The sequence below is a fragment of the Sturnus vulgaris genome, chromosome 2, assembly GCF_052056855.1.
Source record: "Sturnus vulgaris isolate bStuVul1 chromosome 2, bStuVul1.hap1, whole genome shotgun sequence".
NCBI lineage: Eukaryota > Metazoa > Chordata > Aves > Passeriformes > Sturnidae > Sturnus > Sturnus vulgaris.
Genome location: NC_142244.1, coordinates 89,269,786 through 89,287,650, shown reverse-complemented (window position 1 = coordinate 89,287,650; position 17,865 = coordinate 89,269,786). Strand labels below are relative to the sequence as shown.

At 43.7% G+C, this 17,865-nt stretch overlaps 1 protein-coding gene across 1 annotated transcript; it reads right to left on the bottom strand.

The window, feature by feature from the left end:
* Window positions 1-8,309: 8,309 nt before the first annotated feature.
* PDCL3 (phosducin like 3) lies at window positions 8,310-14,647 on the bottom strand. Its single transcript, XM_014893004.2, has 6 exons — window positions 14,524-14,647; window positions 13,026-13,155; window positions 11,835-11,925; window positions 11,089-11,232; window positions 10,040-10,248; window positions 8,310-8,708 (listed from the first exon to the last, which is right to left on the bottom strand). Exons 1-6 carry the CDS (start codon window positions 14,527-14,529, stop codon window positions 8,566-8,568), a joined length of 723 nt encoding a protein of 240 aa, XP_014748490.2. The 5' UTR covers window positions 14,530-14,647; the 3' UTR covers window positions 8,310-8,565.
* Window positions 14,648-17,865: the final 3,218 nt, after the last annotated feature.

Below are 17,865 nucleotides of genomic sequence, written 5' to 3'. Positions count from 1 at the left end.
GATGGCAGATTCTGCTGCTGTCCTGAAAAGTCCTCTCCTGTGCCTCCCTAGAGCCCCCCCAGGAGCAGAGCTGCAGTGGGATAGGCAGCGGTGGCTGCTGTGCGGCCACATCCTCGCAGGTGGCTCAGCTCTCAGGAGGCTGAGAGATGCTGCTGCTCCACAGTAGGGCCTGCTGAGGGGGCTGATGTCCTCAGGGACCAGGAAAGTGCTCTCATGCCTCCTGCCAGGGTGTCTCTCCACCGGGGTGGCAGCCACCCACCCCGATTGGTACCTGCAATGCCAAGCCAGGGACTCTTCTGAGTGCCCAGAAAATCAAAGATCTCTGAAGGGACTCTCACATTTGTGCCTTATCAATTTGGATTGCTATTCACGAATATTCTTTATAATCAAAACCATTATTCAATGCAACTCTTCTTTTGTTTGGTTTTTTTTTTAAGTTTCTGGATCTTTCTTAACACCACTAGCCCTCAGATTCTTAACTCAAGATGGTTTTCTCAGTCTAGAGGTGTCCATACCTGGTCCATGATTCTCTCTACTCTGTAAATCATGTGAGTCCTAATGCACAGTCCACGTAGCTCATGCAGTGAAAGTAATCTATTAATGCAGGTGTTTCTCCAGAAGAGTGTAGATGATTCTAGAGAAAGGCATGGGAATGATCTCCTGTCAGACAGGAACAGCTACAAGGAACTTGCAGTCCTGTGAAGACTTTCATGTCTCATGCATTGGGAAGTGCCTGCCTTGCTACAGGCAGGTTAAGCTCACACCTCAGTCTTCTGGATTTGGATCCAGGCTCTTTCTGGAGACTGATTGGATGTGATGTTCTTGTGGACAAGACATCTGGATCTGTGGTGATGGGTGAATCAGAAATGTTTACAGTCAGCTATTGTGACCAACATGGTACAGATTTGTTCTTCCCAAAGAATAGTCTTACAAAGTTAATCATCTAGACACTAGGTTTAGTTGTACTAATAGTCAGGTCAGAATGCAGAAAAAACAAGCTGCTTCCAGGTACATTCACTGGAGCTGTTAGAAATCTGTGGGACAAGTTTACACATGCCTGCAGTGAGATGCATTTGAACATACAAATGGCATGCATATCTCACTCCCTGTATTCACAGAGTAGAACTGAACACCTCAAGTGCTGCCATTGGTATTTTACTGAAGCCAGACTATGTCTCAAAGTACACAGGCAGACTGTAGGAAGGAAGGAAGGAAAGGTCCTTTTTGTGGAGAACACTGCCATCTTGTGCACAATTGCATTTACTTAGTGCCCAGCATGCTTGTGAGAGATGATACTGCAGAACTTGCTCACCCTTCTTGCTCTCATGAAAACTCCAGCAGAGTTCAAGCCCTTGACTGGAGAAGCATCCTTAAGCAGCAGTCCTCAAGCAATGATAAGATTTGAACTGCTTTCTGGGCAGCACATTTTACCTTTTTGTCTGCCCAGGACATTCATTAAGTATATATAATGGAGAAAGCCATTTGTATCACAATAAAATTAATAAAATGGAAAACCAGGACTGACAAAATTCTACAGAAGTTTTTGTTCTGTAGCAAGTGGAATGGCAGCATTTATTCACAGACTATCTGCATATGCTGGAAGCCATGCAGACTCACAGTAAGTATAGCAACAGCAGAGAACTCCATGTGCAGGAAAACCTGGCACAGATGGACAAATAGACAAACCAACAACTACTCTAGTTTAGCAATTGCCCTCACACAGTGCTTCATAGCTCACTGCAGATATAAATTACAGAAAACTTGAAATACCAATATATGGTATATATACCAGTAAACAGGAACATAAATTCTCCCAGTAAGGAATATGAGACCCAGAGAAGCTATGTTGTTTATGTAAGGAAGAGCTGCCACAGCTGTAGCAGGAGAAGCCAATCCCATTTCAATGCCCCATCCATTAGTATGTCCTCTCTAAAACACAGAGCAATGTATACCACAGCAGCCTGGGGTCCTTCTGCAGAGGTATGTGACAGATCACACCCCTCATCATTCTCAGGATTTCCACACTGTGTTGTCATCCATACTCTTACATCTCCTTCATGTGGGAAGGTCTGCTCCAGGTAAGCTTTCGTCTCCCTGCCAGCAAAGCTGGAAGGTGAGCCAGTGGGTCCAAGCACTCCCTGGATCCTGGTGGACCTGAGTACCCCACCAGGTGCTTGCTCTCAGCCAGGGTCCCATCCTCCCTCCCTCTGGTTTGTATATGCTCCCCTTTAGATGGGGTAATGGAGTGAAATGCACCAACCCTGGATAGGGACAATGCAACTCCTCTGTCACTGCATGGAGGTGCCCCAGGATCTGGTTTCTTGGATAACTCTGTAAGGAAATGCCATGTGTTTCACACAGATTTGAGTGACAGTTACAGCTGGTGAGGCTTTGATGATAAAGATTTTCCCCTGATTGAAGCCCAGAGTGACAGAAGCATGTCAGTATTTTAGCTAGGAGGATGTCCGTGTGCTCGCTGCTTATCCTACCACCAGGAGAGGAAGAGGACAGGGGGTTTGTGTGTTTTGCAGAAGGGCCACCAAAGCCCTTGGTCACCATTTTGTCACCAGGAGACACTTGGGGTTTTAAAGCCTGAAGTGTCAGCTACTTGTCAGTAAAAGGACAAAGAGATTTTTTTTCTCCTTCTCCCTTTTCTAGCTGCATTCAATATGGGACTGCTACCAATAAGCCAGTGATGAGATTGCTACTCAGCTGTATTTAAAACAAAACAGATATTTATAGTTTTTGACTGTTTGATAATTTATGACTTTTGTAATAAAACACAAATGCATAGGGCAGCAGCTAACTTTGAAAATGACAGTGTAGGAGTGTTTTTAAACTGAAAATGCCATTTGACATCATAATGTAGAGAGAAAGCCTGTATTACCCACTGGGCTGGGTCTGTAACGTGCCAGATGCCACAATGCAGCTAGTGCTTACTGCGTCTTGTAAAACTGCATATAAACAATGCCTCTCACCTGAAAGATTCATAGCTTTTCCTGAGCTTATGCTAAAGACAGCTTATTAGCAGGCAAATAATACAGCAATATCTTTGAATTGCACGATTATTTTTTTACCAATCAATTTTACTTACTGAAAACCTGCCTGATTTCTGCTCTTAGTGGTGCTCATTTGCTCACTTCCCAACATCTCTCTGTGGATCAGAGCATGCATCTTTTCCTATACACTGAAGTAAGGAAAGAAGTTTTCATGGGTCTGAATGAAATTTCCTCTGTGATTTAATGCTGCCATCCACTCTGCTATCCTGCACAGTCTGCAGCTACATACACAAAGTCCCTCTTTTGAGAACCATACTCCTCTCAGTCTAACCCAACACCAAATATTCCAGAATCTTCATCGTAATGCAATCTTTATAATTTTTCTTTATTACCTTCTTCACCTTTACCTTTCTTCTCTAGCAATGGTCAGACTCTTTTAAGCTTCCCATCTGAGTTCCTTTTATCCTGCCTGTGCCTCTTGCCCTTCATCTTTTCCACTGTCTCAAGGGCTCTTGCTTCACTTTTATCTCAGCGGGAGAAGGAAGACAAGAAAAAAAACTACTTCAAGTTCTTCCAGGATGAGACCTTTGATCTGGCCTTGGTTCACCCCACAAGACCTGGTTAACATCTCATTCCTCAGGACTAGTAAATTTTCTAGGTAGGTATAGTCAGAGTGAATGCACCTCAGCTGGAGGAGTTTGGGGATGTTTACCTGAGGCCAACAACTAAACAGCAGGAAGTGACAGCCAACTTGGAGGATCCAGGATATCCCCACTTTCAGCTTAACAGAAATCATCTGCATATGGACAGGTAATTAATGAAGTTTCCCAACACCCCCAAATGGTCTGTACTAATTCACAGAGGGATAAGCTGCAGTCATGGAAGGAGTTCAGTACCTGTCTTTGCTGCCCTCCTTGTAAATGAAAGTATTCCCATGGATATTGAGGGGAGAGGGATCAGGATGACACACGCTATAGCATGAGTCAGTTTCTGTGGGGGTAGGCAATGGCTTTCTGAAAATCCAAAACTTGCTCTCACCAGTAAATGCTGTAACTTTTGCCTTTACAAGAATCATCGTTGTCTTTGATGGAATACTGGAATGACTTTTATAGGAGACATATGGCAGCAGAGGCTTACAAATATGCATAAGTACATGCATCTCATTGTCCGTTAATAACATTTATGTGGACTGTTCTGCCTTAGATCCCATAGTTTCTTCCTTATTTAACATTTGAAGTGTTAAATAGAAACAACTTCAGAATTACTTCATATTCTCCCTGACATTTTTATCAGACCTCAGTTTTTTCAGTCAGCTTTGTAAATTCAAATTAATATGATGAAGTCCTGAAAAATTTGGCATGTTGTCAAGAGATATTTTTAACATGGTGTATGAAAACAAGTCATATTGTTCATCAGTCTCCCACAGAAGCCTGGAGAGAGTCTCTTGCTGCTTGGTTTTCATTTTTTAGTGGTTCTGCCTTCTACAGGAGGGAATGAAGCTTTTTCCTGCATCACAAGAGCCATCTGCATATAGACCTAAGAAGTTCAATACTTCTTTTTAATTCTGTGAAGAGCTAAATACATCAATAAAATACTTTATGCCTCCTACAACCCTTTGATGACTGAATTAACTAAATGAGATTGAAATGAGGAGTGATTTATAATGGGCTGTAATAAGAAATGAGAAATGAGTTCAACTGCCTTCCAAACAATTGACAGGGAATATGTTAGTTTTAACAACGACAGGGAAGCATTCTCCTTTGATCTCAGTGAGAGTAAAGTTTCTTTAGACATGATCCAATCCCAACAAATATGTAGCAAACTGTTCATATAACAGTGGGGGATTTTACCCTCTTTGCAAAAGAAGAGCTACTCCAAACCAAGTTACTGACATTTCTGTTAGAAGTTTCATTTCTCATTGCCTGTGAAGCAGATTAACTTCCTCAGATTCCAGGAGCATGAAGACAAATTATTCTGAACTTGAGTTGTTGAAATAGGAAAAAGAAGTGCACCGTAACTTTCATGAGAATCGCCGTAGATCAGGACAACTTTCTTCATGAATTCTACAAAGACAAACACCAGTGTTCAGATGTCAGGCTAAGTTGTGGCTTGGCACTGTGTGCCCATCCTGTGCACTGATCCAACAGAGCTGGATGCACACACCCAGCTTTCTCATAGTGAGTCTTCTCACCTAAGTTAAATTACTCCCAGCAACAAGGCAAACCAAATATCTACCTGAGCATATTTGGGAAAGAGGATAATAGGACAGCAACAAGGGGGAGGCAGGAGAGGCTGAGCTGAACCCTGGGAAAGTAAGACCTGGCTAAAACAAGTACAGGACAGCACAGCCATTCAAAGGACTCTCCTTCATTTCACCTTCTGCAGCCACAGTCCTGCAGATGCTTCTACCTATGTACAAGTCCCTGACTGTGGGACCTGGCTGAATTCAGTACCTGGAGAACTGGCAGCTTGACCATGGCTTTGCCCTGCTTGCACAACACCTGGCTCTCCTTTAGCATGTGAAATTGATGTAAAACACTGCCCAGGAGGTTTGATGAGTCTATATTGTGAAAACAAGACTGGGGGGAGGGGGGGTGGAAATCAGAATGGTAACTTATCCAGATCACGAACTCATGCCATGAACTCATTCAACTGCTCACATGGCCTAGCTAAGCAGCAGACTTCAGGCTTGCACCATGGAGAGGATTCTTTTTATTACTAGTGGTGCACTTACATTTCACACAAAAAACTCCAGTGACTGTCCACTAATGGCAAATCATCTGCCCCTGTCTATGGCCCAGGGTTACTTTTCCCCCTCCCACCACCCACTGGCACGGCTGCAGTGTGGGCTGAGTCAGAGATGCTCTCACAGCAGTATGCAGGCCAGTAACTCACACAAGCCTCAGCACTGCTTGCAGGATCACTGCCTCTGATTTCTCCCATGATAGCTGACAGAAAGACCCCTCTCACACTGACGAAAAGTGAGCATTGATCTGACACTAACTGTTGACAGGCTACAAAAATATTGATAGTGCATTTAGCAACAGTGCCCCAAGCCTTGGCAAATGAGAGTTCATGCTCTCCAGTTATTTTTTCCCATTATATTGCCCCTTTTCTGTAAGGTATATTAATTGGCTGTTTTGGTTTGCTATTGAGCAGCCAGCTTCCTTTTAAGCTAAAGCTCATTCCCTTAACTGTGTTTCCACAGCTCCTGCTCTGCCAAAAGGTTAAACAGACCTCATTATCTGTTTCCTGCAGAGACCTAATTTCTACAAAAGGCCTTGAGCATGGCAATATGATTGGTAGGAAAAATAATAACATTACAAAAAGCCTCTTCTCACACCTAGCCAAAGAGTGAGAAGCACAGATACCATTTGAAATGATGCCTCATGTGGGTCTCATCAGCTAGGCAGGATATTCAGCCTCTTCTGGTTTGTGATGATTCTCACATCTGTCCCTTTCAGCATGGCATCCTCCAGAGGCATCCCCCAACATTTCAGCAGATTAAGCAGTTGAAGATAAAAAATGGAGGTCAAAATGTCTCCATTTCTCCCGAACTGCTGTTCTAAAACAGAGCTGACTATGAAACTGCAAGGCAGCCCCTGCTGTAGCCCTGACAGCAGGGAGGAGGCACTCTCCCCCTGTCCTAGGTAGTCTCCTGCATAAACCTCCCAGGCAGACCAGGTCCACTTCTTTTTGAGGGAAGACAAAACTGTGGGAGTGCCACAGTCACCATTCCCAGGCACAGGGTATCTGGCTCTCCACAGCTAAGCAGCCTGGGACAACCCATACACAGCCCTGGTCCTCTTCAGGACCTCAGTCCTCTCAGTGGTCCAAGAGCTCACAAACCCCATCAGATCACACACAAAAAGCAAAGGCAGCTATGGTTTTAAGACCTTGCTGGAAGAAGAGACTGTGAAGAAAGCAGTCTGAAGTCCCACCTCTCCTTTTTTTCACCTCTAGCTTCTCCAGTTTCCTCCAAAAGGAATGCAGTCGATGTGATCAGAGGTCACTCAAAAGCACAACTAAATGCGAACAAGCGAAAGATAAGCAAAAGATAGCAGTGCTGACTTCTACAAGGAGGAAGAGTTGTCCTCTTCCTAGACTGTACGAAGTTGTAGGTGAGCACAGTGAAGCATCAAGTCTGATAGCATTTGAGATAGTCCCGTGTCATGAGAAGAGTGCTGCTATGTAATAATATTCAGGATTTATCAGCTTCTGTTGTGTTGCAATTGGCTCACTTGTAAAAGATTCATATTTTAACTATTCTGCCAAAAAACACCTAAGATAAAAGAAAGAAGACAAGTGAGACTCAAATCACCATTCACATCTCAAAGAAGGAGCTCTCTATCAGTCAGCTGTTTGGACTACCTACTGATTTGTCTCAGAGTGCAGGAATCATGCTTGAAAGTCACTACAAACTAACAAAAAAAATTAAAATTATCACTGCTTATTGAGTATTACATTCTGTACCATCCACCCACAGAATCCATCAGCAAAATAACAAAATGTCATTGGGGCAGCCTCATTAGCAAAAGCTCTTGGAGATTATTACCCTGAGTGTAGACCAACTGAAAGTGTAGGTGGACATTAAATCCAACCAAAAATAATCAAGCAGCTCCAAGTGTCAGAAGATCTGTCATCAAGGTGGTATTGAAGTTTATGCTCTTCTAAGGCTTTAGTTATTATTACTGTAGCTGGAAAATGAAAGTCTTTAATATAGCAAGATGTCAGTTCCCTAAACATCATCCTCCCTCCATTTGGCAGTGGCACTACTGTAGGAACACCTGACTTGTGATGTGGTTGAAGACATCAGTAGTTTCACACTTGACCACCACCATCTTGAATTTTATTTTGCAATTGGCAGGCAAGATGGTGCAGGAAGTTCAGTCCTTGTGAAAGGCAAAACAGTGCTGCTAATTCAAAAGTGGAGTTCTGAACTCAGAAGGTCCCAGGAGAGGCTGGCCATCCCTAAGGCCTCTCTCAAGATGCCTGGAATCCCAGCTTATAGCCTCATGTTGCCAGTCTGGTGCAAGCACTTCTCTGCAGAGGACCACATACCACCTTAAGAACCACCTGCATCGTCGGTATCCTCCTCCAGCTCTCTGTGAAGTTCAGGCTGTCAGAGGTCTGAGCACAGTAGGCTAAGAAATGGCCCATTTAAGTGCCATAAGCAATTATTTAAGACCAGCTATTTAGATTTGATTTGTACAATTTAAGCTTGTTAAAAACAGTGCACTTAAGACCACTTCATAGCTCAAATTTTTAAAGAAGTAGCAATTTACTATGAAAATAATAACAAGAGACCTGTTTCTAGTTATGTCTGTATTTTAAAACTTTGAGTAAGATTTACTCAGGCTTCACTATACAAAATGTCTTTCAGCATCTTAAGTGAAGCTGCAATTTTTAAAAAACAAATGTTTTTAGTTTCTAGAGGTTTCTAGAATGAATGTCTTGAAAGGCTACCCCTCAGGGGCTCAGCAAGGCCTTGAGGAGTGTCTCCAGGGCCTGAGGTGGGAACACTGGCTGCAAGTGCACTGCATCAATCCGGATGCAGTTGCAGGAATTAGTCATCCTCTGAGTCACTCTCCCCTCTGGCTTGGACACATGCCCTGATTGAGGACATGAGCTGGTCCTGGATCTGCTTCCTGGGGTTCTCTTCAAGGTCTGTCTTGATGGCACCCGACTCAGAAATCTTCCACTCCAATTCTGTGCAGTGCAAAACAAGAGTCAGGAATGTAGGGGAGCAAACTGGAGAAAGCCCATCCCTGGCTCCCAGGTGACTTTCCTTATCATCCTACCACTACACCAAGGCCCTCCTCCCCTTCTTCTTTCATGCCCAGATGCAAGCTCCTGCCCTGTTTACCACACTGCTCCAGCCAAGCCCTCCTTTCCCAATCCCTAGTGCTGGCACCGGTCTTAGCTCAGGGCACAAAGGTCAGGGTACTGCTCTGCACCCATCAGTGACATCCCCGGTGCCACCCTGCTCACCTTGCAACCAAGAGTGCAAAACAGGTGATGGATAAAGAGCAGCAGCTTTAGAGGCAACTCTCCCAGTGAAAGTGAATTCTACCCCCTTCTAACCACATAAGGGTAGAAGGCATGTTTGCACATCTACTGCCAGTGAAAGAATACTGCTCATACATTACAGCTGTTCCCATCATATACTGAGCTCATCACAATCAGAAGAGGCAGGGAATAAATTTAATAAAGAGGAAAAATTGTGGAAATTTCATTTATGCATCTGAATTATAGGTATTTTCCAGGGATGTACCTTGTAAATAGAATTCACCTCTTTGCCTCCACATCACACACTAAATATTAGCTCCTTTAGACAGTAAAGAGAGACTTCACTACCAGCAGTTGGCCCAAATTGGACTGGATTGCTTCCCAGAAGTGGTAGAAAGTCAATACAACACACTCAGTTGAAACCTTCCTCCTACTCCTGCTGACAATCCTATCATCAAATCTAATTTCTTTCAGATGTTACAGAATAACCAACACAACCTCACACTTTCTTTAATCTCCAGTGGAAGGCACTTGTGCTTAGGGGAGAAGGAAAGAAGGCATAAAAAGAAAAGTGTAGAAATTTCAGTACACAGTTTTCTGTGATGACTGAATTAAGCTGACTCAGTCAGAGACAACAGACAAACACATGCTATCATCTTAAAAATTAAACAAGGAGCCCTGCAATCCAGTAGGCAAGTGCAGAGATTATCATGTTACTGCAGGCAAGGGAAGTCATTCATCTCCAAGACACCTTAAGAACATGCATGGGTATTGTTGACCCTTTGATATATCCAGAAAAATTGGTTTGAACAACCTAACACAGGGCATAAATACTTGCACACACAAGACAAATATCTATATGTTGGCCTATCACTGCTTTTACAAGATAGCCATGTGATTGAGCCATAGGGGTGAAAAAAAAATCTAGTATCATTTTCAGTACTTCCTTTCTCCCCCTAAACCTCATTTCTCTCATTCCCAGCAAAACAGTTTTGCTTTTCCTTTGGAAGAGCAGAGATGCAGACACTCACCATCCCTTGTCAGGTTCATGCCTCCAAACACCAAAGGCCCAATGAACTGAGCTTTGATGTCTCCCTCCAGGTACACAAATATCGTGGGCAGGTTCTTATCAGGGTAGTTGGGAATGCAGGTGGTAGAAATAGCTTTGATGAATTTCACGTCTCTGAATTTCTTTGCAAGCCCGCTCATATGTTGATTTATTAAGGCACAGAGTGGAATTCTGTGAAGAACAACAGGCACGCATAAGGAGAAAACAAAAGACAATTTAAAAAGTAAACAGCTGCAGAAGAAAGGTCAGAAATATCAGATTGATGACTTTCTGAAAAGAAAAAAGTACCAGAAGCAACTTCTGAATACATTTGTTGTCCAGTATTCCAGCATTCAAAGGAGATCGGCACCACCGGAGATTTTGGTGTGTGATGGGCTTTTTGTCCTAATACATTAGTAATGCAACCTTCCCCTCTATCCCCTTTATATTCAGGGAAACTGGTTTATGAATTTAAGATGCTTAGAAATTGTATGAGCAAGGGCAAAGCGAAAGCAAAGCTGTTCCTGGAAGAAGGTATGCAATTGATGATCGACACCTGTAAGGCAATTAGAGACAGAGCAGCAAGTATTTATAACTCTTCCAAAAAAATTCTAGCAATATAACAGACCTTCTTGACAAGGTTTTCTGTCATGGTGATACAACTGGAAACCTTGCTCACTCCATTTGCATGCCACTAGAAACCCAGCTAAATACATATTGATCCTTCCTATTCACAGCCCCTTGGATTTAATGCAGAATAACTTCCAAAGCTTGGATATTTCAGTGGCAGCAGCTACCTCTATGGAAGCTGTATAGTACACATCTTGCTGTGTTGTACAGATGTAGAGGATGGTAACATCATTCTAGAATGAACTTCAGCAGTCTTGACTCAACAGTATTGAAATTATTGATTTGTTTTTATTTCTTAGAACTCCAGAATCAGTCCTTAGTTCCACAATAACTACACATTTACCTTGGAGCATTTTCAGCTATTAACAGTGCAAGGTTTAATGATTAAAAACAAGTTCTTACCCTTGTTTGTAGAGGTGTAAGACTACCCATATTCCTTTTCCAGCTTTTGTAACCTCTTGAACATAATCTTCTCCTGAAATCTCCAAAATTTCTCCAAATTTATTCTTCATTTGAGCTGCCTTCATTTCTGCTAACCTTTGCTGCCTGAATAGCCAGGAATGAAAAAGACATCTTGTGAATAGATGCATTTCTCTGACAGAACATCACTTGAAGGAGCTGGTTGAAACCTAGACTTAAGAGACAAATTACAAACTTCTGCTAACCCCAGAGCAATAAAAGCAAAATGACACAGTAGATGCTCTTATATTTGCAGCATAGGATAAAACCACCAACATGCAAGAAGTACAACTACGTTTCATGAAATGCTTTTTTTCCTCATTTCTGACCTCACTAGACATTTCTTCTGCATAGAGGGAAACCAACACTAATTATGCAAATCTGCAGCACCTTAACCTCATTCACACAAAATTAGGAAATAATGGTGGTGATTTTCAAAGCTCTCAGGATCCCAATATACACTCAACAGGTGCACATTATCTCTGCAAAGCTGGGTTGTAGATAAAGGATACTGAATTCAAACGCTGTTATCGTTTTAAAGACACTTAGAAGCTCCACAAGAGACCAGAAACACAACCCCCTTTTTCCATCATCCTAAAAACATACTTTTCCTTCAATAATATCTAAAAGCATATAAAAGAAAGACCCTCCAATTATCCTTAAAGCCAAATTCTGCAAGCTGTTCTGACCTGTACATTTCAATAGCTCTCTCATCTTCCTCATTAAATTCATCTTCATTCTCTTCTAGCTCTTCCAGAGTCATGTCCTCGTAAGTTTTCACTAGAATGAAAGAAACATCAAATCAACAAAAACCTCATTCCAGGATTAAAACTCATCAACTGTCATCAGTCCAACAGAATTTATTTACTCTAAAGACAGATTAATAGGAAGTATGGGATGGATTTTTAAAAATATTATCCTAGAATAACAGAATGGCTTGTGTTGAAAGAGACCTTAAAGATCATCCAGTTCCTACACTTCCTGCCAAGGATAGGGACACCTTCCACTAGACCAGGTTGCTCAAGGGCCCATGAAACCTGGCCTTGAACACTTCCAGCCATGGGACATTCATAGCTTCTCTAGACAACCTGTTCCAGTGCTTCACAACCCTCACAACAAAGAATTTCTTCTTAATATCTAATCTAATCCTTCTCTCTTTCACTTTAAAGCCATTCCCCCTTGTCCTATCACTACATGGTCTCGTAAAGTTGGAATTGCCCTTAGGAGTTGGGACTTCACTGATCCTTGTGGGTCCCTTCCAACTCAGGATATTTTACAGTTCTATTCTATGATTCTAAAAAGTCCCTCCCCAGCTCTTCTGTCTTTTGTCAGTCCCTTTGGCACTGGCAGGTGCTACAGTTCTCCCTGCAAGCCTTCTCTTCTCCAGGCTGAGCAGCCCCAGCTTTCTCAACCTGTCATTATTATTCCTACTGGATTTTTAGGAAGTGTTATGTACTTTAGATATACAGATGGAAAGAATATGATGGAAAAGGCCTCTGAAGTGAAGGCTGCCTAGACTAGTACCCAACTATCTGCATAAGCTTTCAAGTCTAGCAGCTGCAGCACAGACATGCACATTCACCTGACAGACTTCCTTTGCACTGATCTTGTTTCAGTTTTCAAACATTTACTTCCATAAAAATACAGAGCTGACAAGAAGAACAAAGCTTTCCTGTGCTGGAAGAATCCATGTGTTCAGGAATGTATTTGTTTGATACCATTAACAGCTGATCACCCTGCAGAGATGAAGCTTTGGTATCCCTACAGACCTGGAAAATGACACATTGCTTTAAACACTGCTGCTGGCCACTCCTTTGAAAAAGCTTCCCTCAGGAGCCATTCCAAGGATTGTTCTGCTGCTGAGTTGGCTGGTCACTCACCCAGAGATTTCTGAAGGATGGCAAACTGTTCCTCTTCCTTTGCCCGTTCCTGTTCCTCCAGGTTTTCCTTTGGAGGAAGGATGCCTTTCTTGCGCAGAATGTCATTCCACTCTGTGTCCTTATTTGGATCCTAGAACAGAACAACAAATGGATGATATTTCTTCAAGGTGAACATTACCACTTCCAGAACTTAACACAGTCGCTAAACTGGTAACTGGACGGATGGTGCCAGAAAGTCACAGTGCAAATCCTCCTGATGCCAAGGTTTTTTTCCAGCCCCAGACGTGCAGTACCCTGAACATTGACTTCTTTTTATTCCATCCCACTCATAGCACAGGAGGTCTTGGTTGGGTACCAAAGTTTTAAGCATTGTAACCACTGCTGCATCTCTCACAAAGTGCAAGGAAAGGAGAGAGTATTAGCTGGGTGACAGGGAAGCATACTAGCCAGAGGGCTTCCTGTCCCTGAGCAGGACAGGCCACCAAATCAATGGTCACTACATCAGGAAGCACTAGTGACAGGACACACACAGGCACAAACCTTACAGACATGGGAACAAAAATCTCAGTACATGGGAAGTCTCCTTGTTAGATTTAAGTCAGAGTGACTATGTAAGTGCTTAGAGAAAAGCAAGCCATCTCTGTCAGCCAAGCCTATTACTAAGGATTCAAATCTAAATCTACAGCTAGACTATTCCTAAGATTTTACTGTAAAATAGTTGCAATAATCATGCCAAACTAGGCAAATACACCCCTGTATATTGTTGAAAAGCTGAGTGTAAGATTTTCCTATTTAGCAGGCAATTTTATTTTTTAAAATACAATAAATCTCGGTGATAAGTACCCACAGGCGGACTGTGCTTCCTTGCCATCTTGGCCTAGGTCCACTTCGGAAACTGAACACAGTTTCCTGCTGCACCTACTGCTTTGCTATAGCTTGTAGCAGTACACCTTACACCAGGTCTGTTCACAGCCATATAACCATATCTCTTCTCAGACTAAACCCCAATACTTATGGACTATCGGGGACAGGAGAGGAGGGGCAGGGGGCAGAGGGGGAGAAGAAAAATAAGAAAATAAAGAAAAAGAACAATGTAGCTCAGCAAACACAACACCAGATTTATTTCTTTTCCCCGTCTCCGACCGTCGTCACCTTTCCCTCGACCCCCCATTCACTATCATTTACTAATACACGGACGCACTGCCTGAAACGCCCACCCACTCACCACACAGTGAAGTAAGTACCGTAGTTGCAAAAAAAGCAACAAACTGCCACAAGCCCAGCCATGGAGCTGCCGAACACAGCCTCACAGCAGCCACCTCCGCGCCGAGAGCGGCACGAAGGCGGGCCGGCCCCTCGGCGGCGGCCCCGAGCCCTCGGCCGGGCAGGGCGGCCCGCAGCTGTCGGCGGGGCCTCAGCCCTCAGCCCGGCCGGGCTCGGCCCAGCACCGCCCGCACACGGCCGGGTGCGGGGACACGAGGGCACCGCAGCTGCTCACCTGCATGGTGCCGGCGAGGCCGGGGCCGTGCCCGGGCAGTGGCGCTGGGGAAGGCCGGGCAGGGCCGGGCAGAGCCGGTCCCGGCGTGCGCGGCGCGGCGCGGCCGGAGGAGGAGGAGGCGGCGCTCCCGGCGGGGCGGGCGCTGCCGCCGCCGCCGCTTCCCTCACCGCCTAATAAGGATGGTGCCGGCGGGCGGCCTCGGGCCGGCATGGGCGGTCTGAAGGCACGGCAGAACGCTTTGGATTGCAAGCCACCGTACAGATCATAAATCTCCCTGCCCTAAGCACGGACGCCTTCCAGTAAACCAGGTTGCTTCAAGCCCCCCCAACCTGACATAGAATATCCACACTTGAGCAGGGAGCTTGGACAGATGACTCACTGTGGTCCTTTCCAGCCTTCTGTGATTCTCTGTAACTTTTCTTTCCACTTCACTGAGCCTTTTTTATCTGTTTGCATTTCATACCCTGGTTTATTTCCCCATTGGTTTATCTCCGTATTTTCTTTCCCTGATCTGTTAAAAATAAAATAAAATAGCCAATCAAGCCTATGTTATCTATACTTCTAGGCATAATCAGCTGTACTTACATGTTGGTATGATTGCCAACTGATATTACCAGAAATTTGTCTCATGATAGTTACTTTTATTTCAGTTTTGAGTCCATATTAAAGTATCACTCAGAAAACACTGGAAAGTGTGTCGTATGTGATGACCCAAATCCATTCCCCGTTCCATACACACAGGCACCTACGCCTGCCATTTCAAAGAACTGAGAAGGTCTTTTCAGCTTGCTTCTCCAAGACACACAGCAGAGGGAAGAGACCTGTTCCTGCCTCCCTTCCCCTCCTTTTATGCTCTAGCCCAATGGACAGCATGCTCACCCAGACCTCAGTCTCTGTAAAAGAACCCTAAAGAACCTGCCAGCAGGCCTTAAGAGTGAGTTTGGGCATGTAGAGGAAGGACTATCTCAGCTCTGGAAAGGGCCTGAAATTAAAATTTAGAAGCCCCCCCTTCCCCATATTATAGGATCGTGGGCATCCCATTAAAAGTCAGTTATTCTGAAGTGGGCTGGCCACTTTCCCTGTCCCTGCTAAGTTTGGGTTACTAAAGGGAAGGCACAGCTACCTTTTCTGCCTCTGAATTAGAAGAAAAGGACAGCTGTGCTTTGAGAGGACATCAGTCTTTATGGTGAGCATTTGGACGTGCAGAGGGTACCCCATACTGGCTGTTCAATGCCTTGGGGTGGCAGGAAACTCAACCTCACTCAGCTTAGACTAAAGCTCATCCTTGTAGGAAAAGTGAGTGAGTGCCACAAATGCAGGTTGAACTGTTCATGACAGTTTTGTTGTCTGAATATTTTGCCAGAGCCTGGGCTCTCGGGAGTACCCTCTGGTTTAAATAGTCATCATCTGTGGCTGAAATACCATTCACACCCACGGCCCTTGCATGTTGCTGGTCAGAAACCAGTCTGAATGCCAGAAAACAAATGCAGAAAGGGCATGAGCAGGAAGTGAGCACTCATTTCTTTAAAGGGTGCTCAAAAATATTCCTTTGCCCAAGGTGAGATTTTTGCCTAGGTGAACTAAGAGGAACTAGCCAAGCACCCTCACCACCAGAACCAGAGTAAATCCCGAGCCCTATCTAGGACAGGGCTACCAGAAGAGGGGGCAGAAGCCTAAATCTTAGGAGCAGCCCCATCACATCACTTGGTGGGGCTCAGACACAATGTGAACCAAGCATTACTCTTCCTAGGATACATCTAAAGCAAAACACAGTTTCCACCTCCCACCCAACTAAAGATATACTTAAAAAGCCCATTTTCCCTATGTACTTTTTTTATCAAGCTTTAGCAGGAAGGAGAGGACTGTTTTTACACATAACATACAGACAGAAATACTTCAGCCAGAGTGGGTGAGAACTGGCAATGTCATAGTGAGACTGGAATGTGGCTACAGCTCAACCCTTGGAGACAGCCTACCTTCTTCCCCCTCACCCCAGCTAATTTGCTTCTGAGCAGCTGTAATATATTTCCTCATTTTGCCCCAAATCAGGAATTAGGTGAAAGAAGATGAAGCACGTGTGTAAATGACACATTAATTATCCAGGTGACCCGCTGATGAGGAGAAAAAGTTGCTAATAAAAAGGTTCTGGGCCCAGGGAAGAGCCAGTGGTGTTATGTGGCTTGTTTGTTGTTGAGTGCAACTTGCAGCAAGGTGTAGACTAGGATAAAGTAAGAATTTCTGAAGGTAATGCGATGTATTTTTTGTTTGTAATGTGTTGGGGAGGGCTTGAGGTCGTGGGCTTCACATTACTTTGTAACTTAGCTGCCTATATTGTGCAGTACGACTGTACTGTGGGTAATTTAGAAAAGGTATTGCCTGGTAATAGGGAGAAGGAGTTATGAGGGTTTGGTATGCTTGGTTTTTATTAGGGGGCTGGGTTTTTTAAATTTTCATTGTTTTTTCACCTTTTTCTCGAAGCTTATTCTAATCTTTCTTAAATAGTAAACCTATCTTAAAATCCTACATATTAAAGTAGTGATGGGTGTTCTTGTATATTGTAAACAGCTGTGCTGGAAACTAACTCTCTTTGCTTAGACCAGAAGTGTTTTTAAATTAGTAGTTTTGCTGCTCCAGTTGTAAGAGTCTTCTAGCTGGGCTGAATTTCCTTCATCATGAGGAAGTAGATAGTAGTTTCTATTCTTCAGTCTGCATTGTACTGTCCAATTCATCCTTTTCCTGGTGCAGAAAACCTCCAGTAGTATTCCCATAGAAGCCAGAGAATACTGCTTGGGGAATTAATTTAAAGCTCTGTATGAAAATGTCCTGGAACATTTTGGGTATAACAAGTTTTAGGCAACAAGAATTTTTCTGTTTTTAAATGGAGGAAAGCTGTAATTTGATAGTACAACTTGTAATGTAAGTTGGAAGAAGAGACAGGCCTCAAGTTAGCTTTGTGGTAACAGCTGTGGTGTTTTAAAAAATCTTGCTGAAGAAGACCCACTGTGCCTCAATCTCAAATATATTCTAAGTAGCAGGGGAAAGCTTTTCTTTATCGGAGCCCTTCATATCTAACTTCAATAACCCTTGACAGGTTTTGCAATGAGATCCTTCTCCTAAAAAGCAGGCTGTAAAAGGGGCAATGATTGTTAAAATTTTAGCTGTGCTGTTGATGAGCTGTGGTATGCTGTGAGCTCTTTTCTCAAGAAAAGAACAAGTTTTCTCCTTGATGTGGAAGAGCAGAACTGACCTTGCTATTGCCTCCTCTTGCTATCCATTAGCTGTAGCCCAAGCACCCAAGTATTTTGAAGACCTCCACCCCTCTGTGTCTCCTTGCCTGCCAGA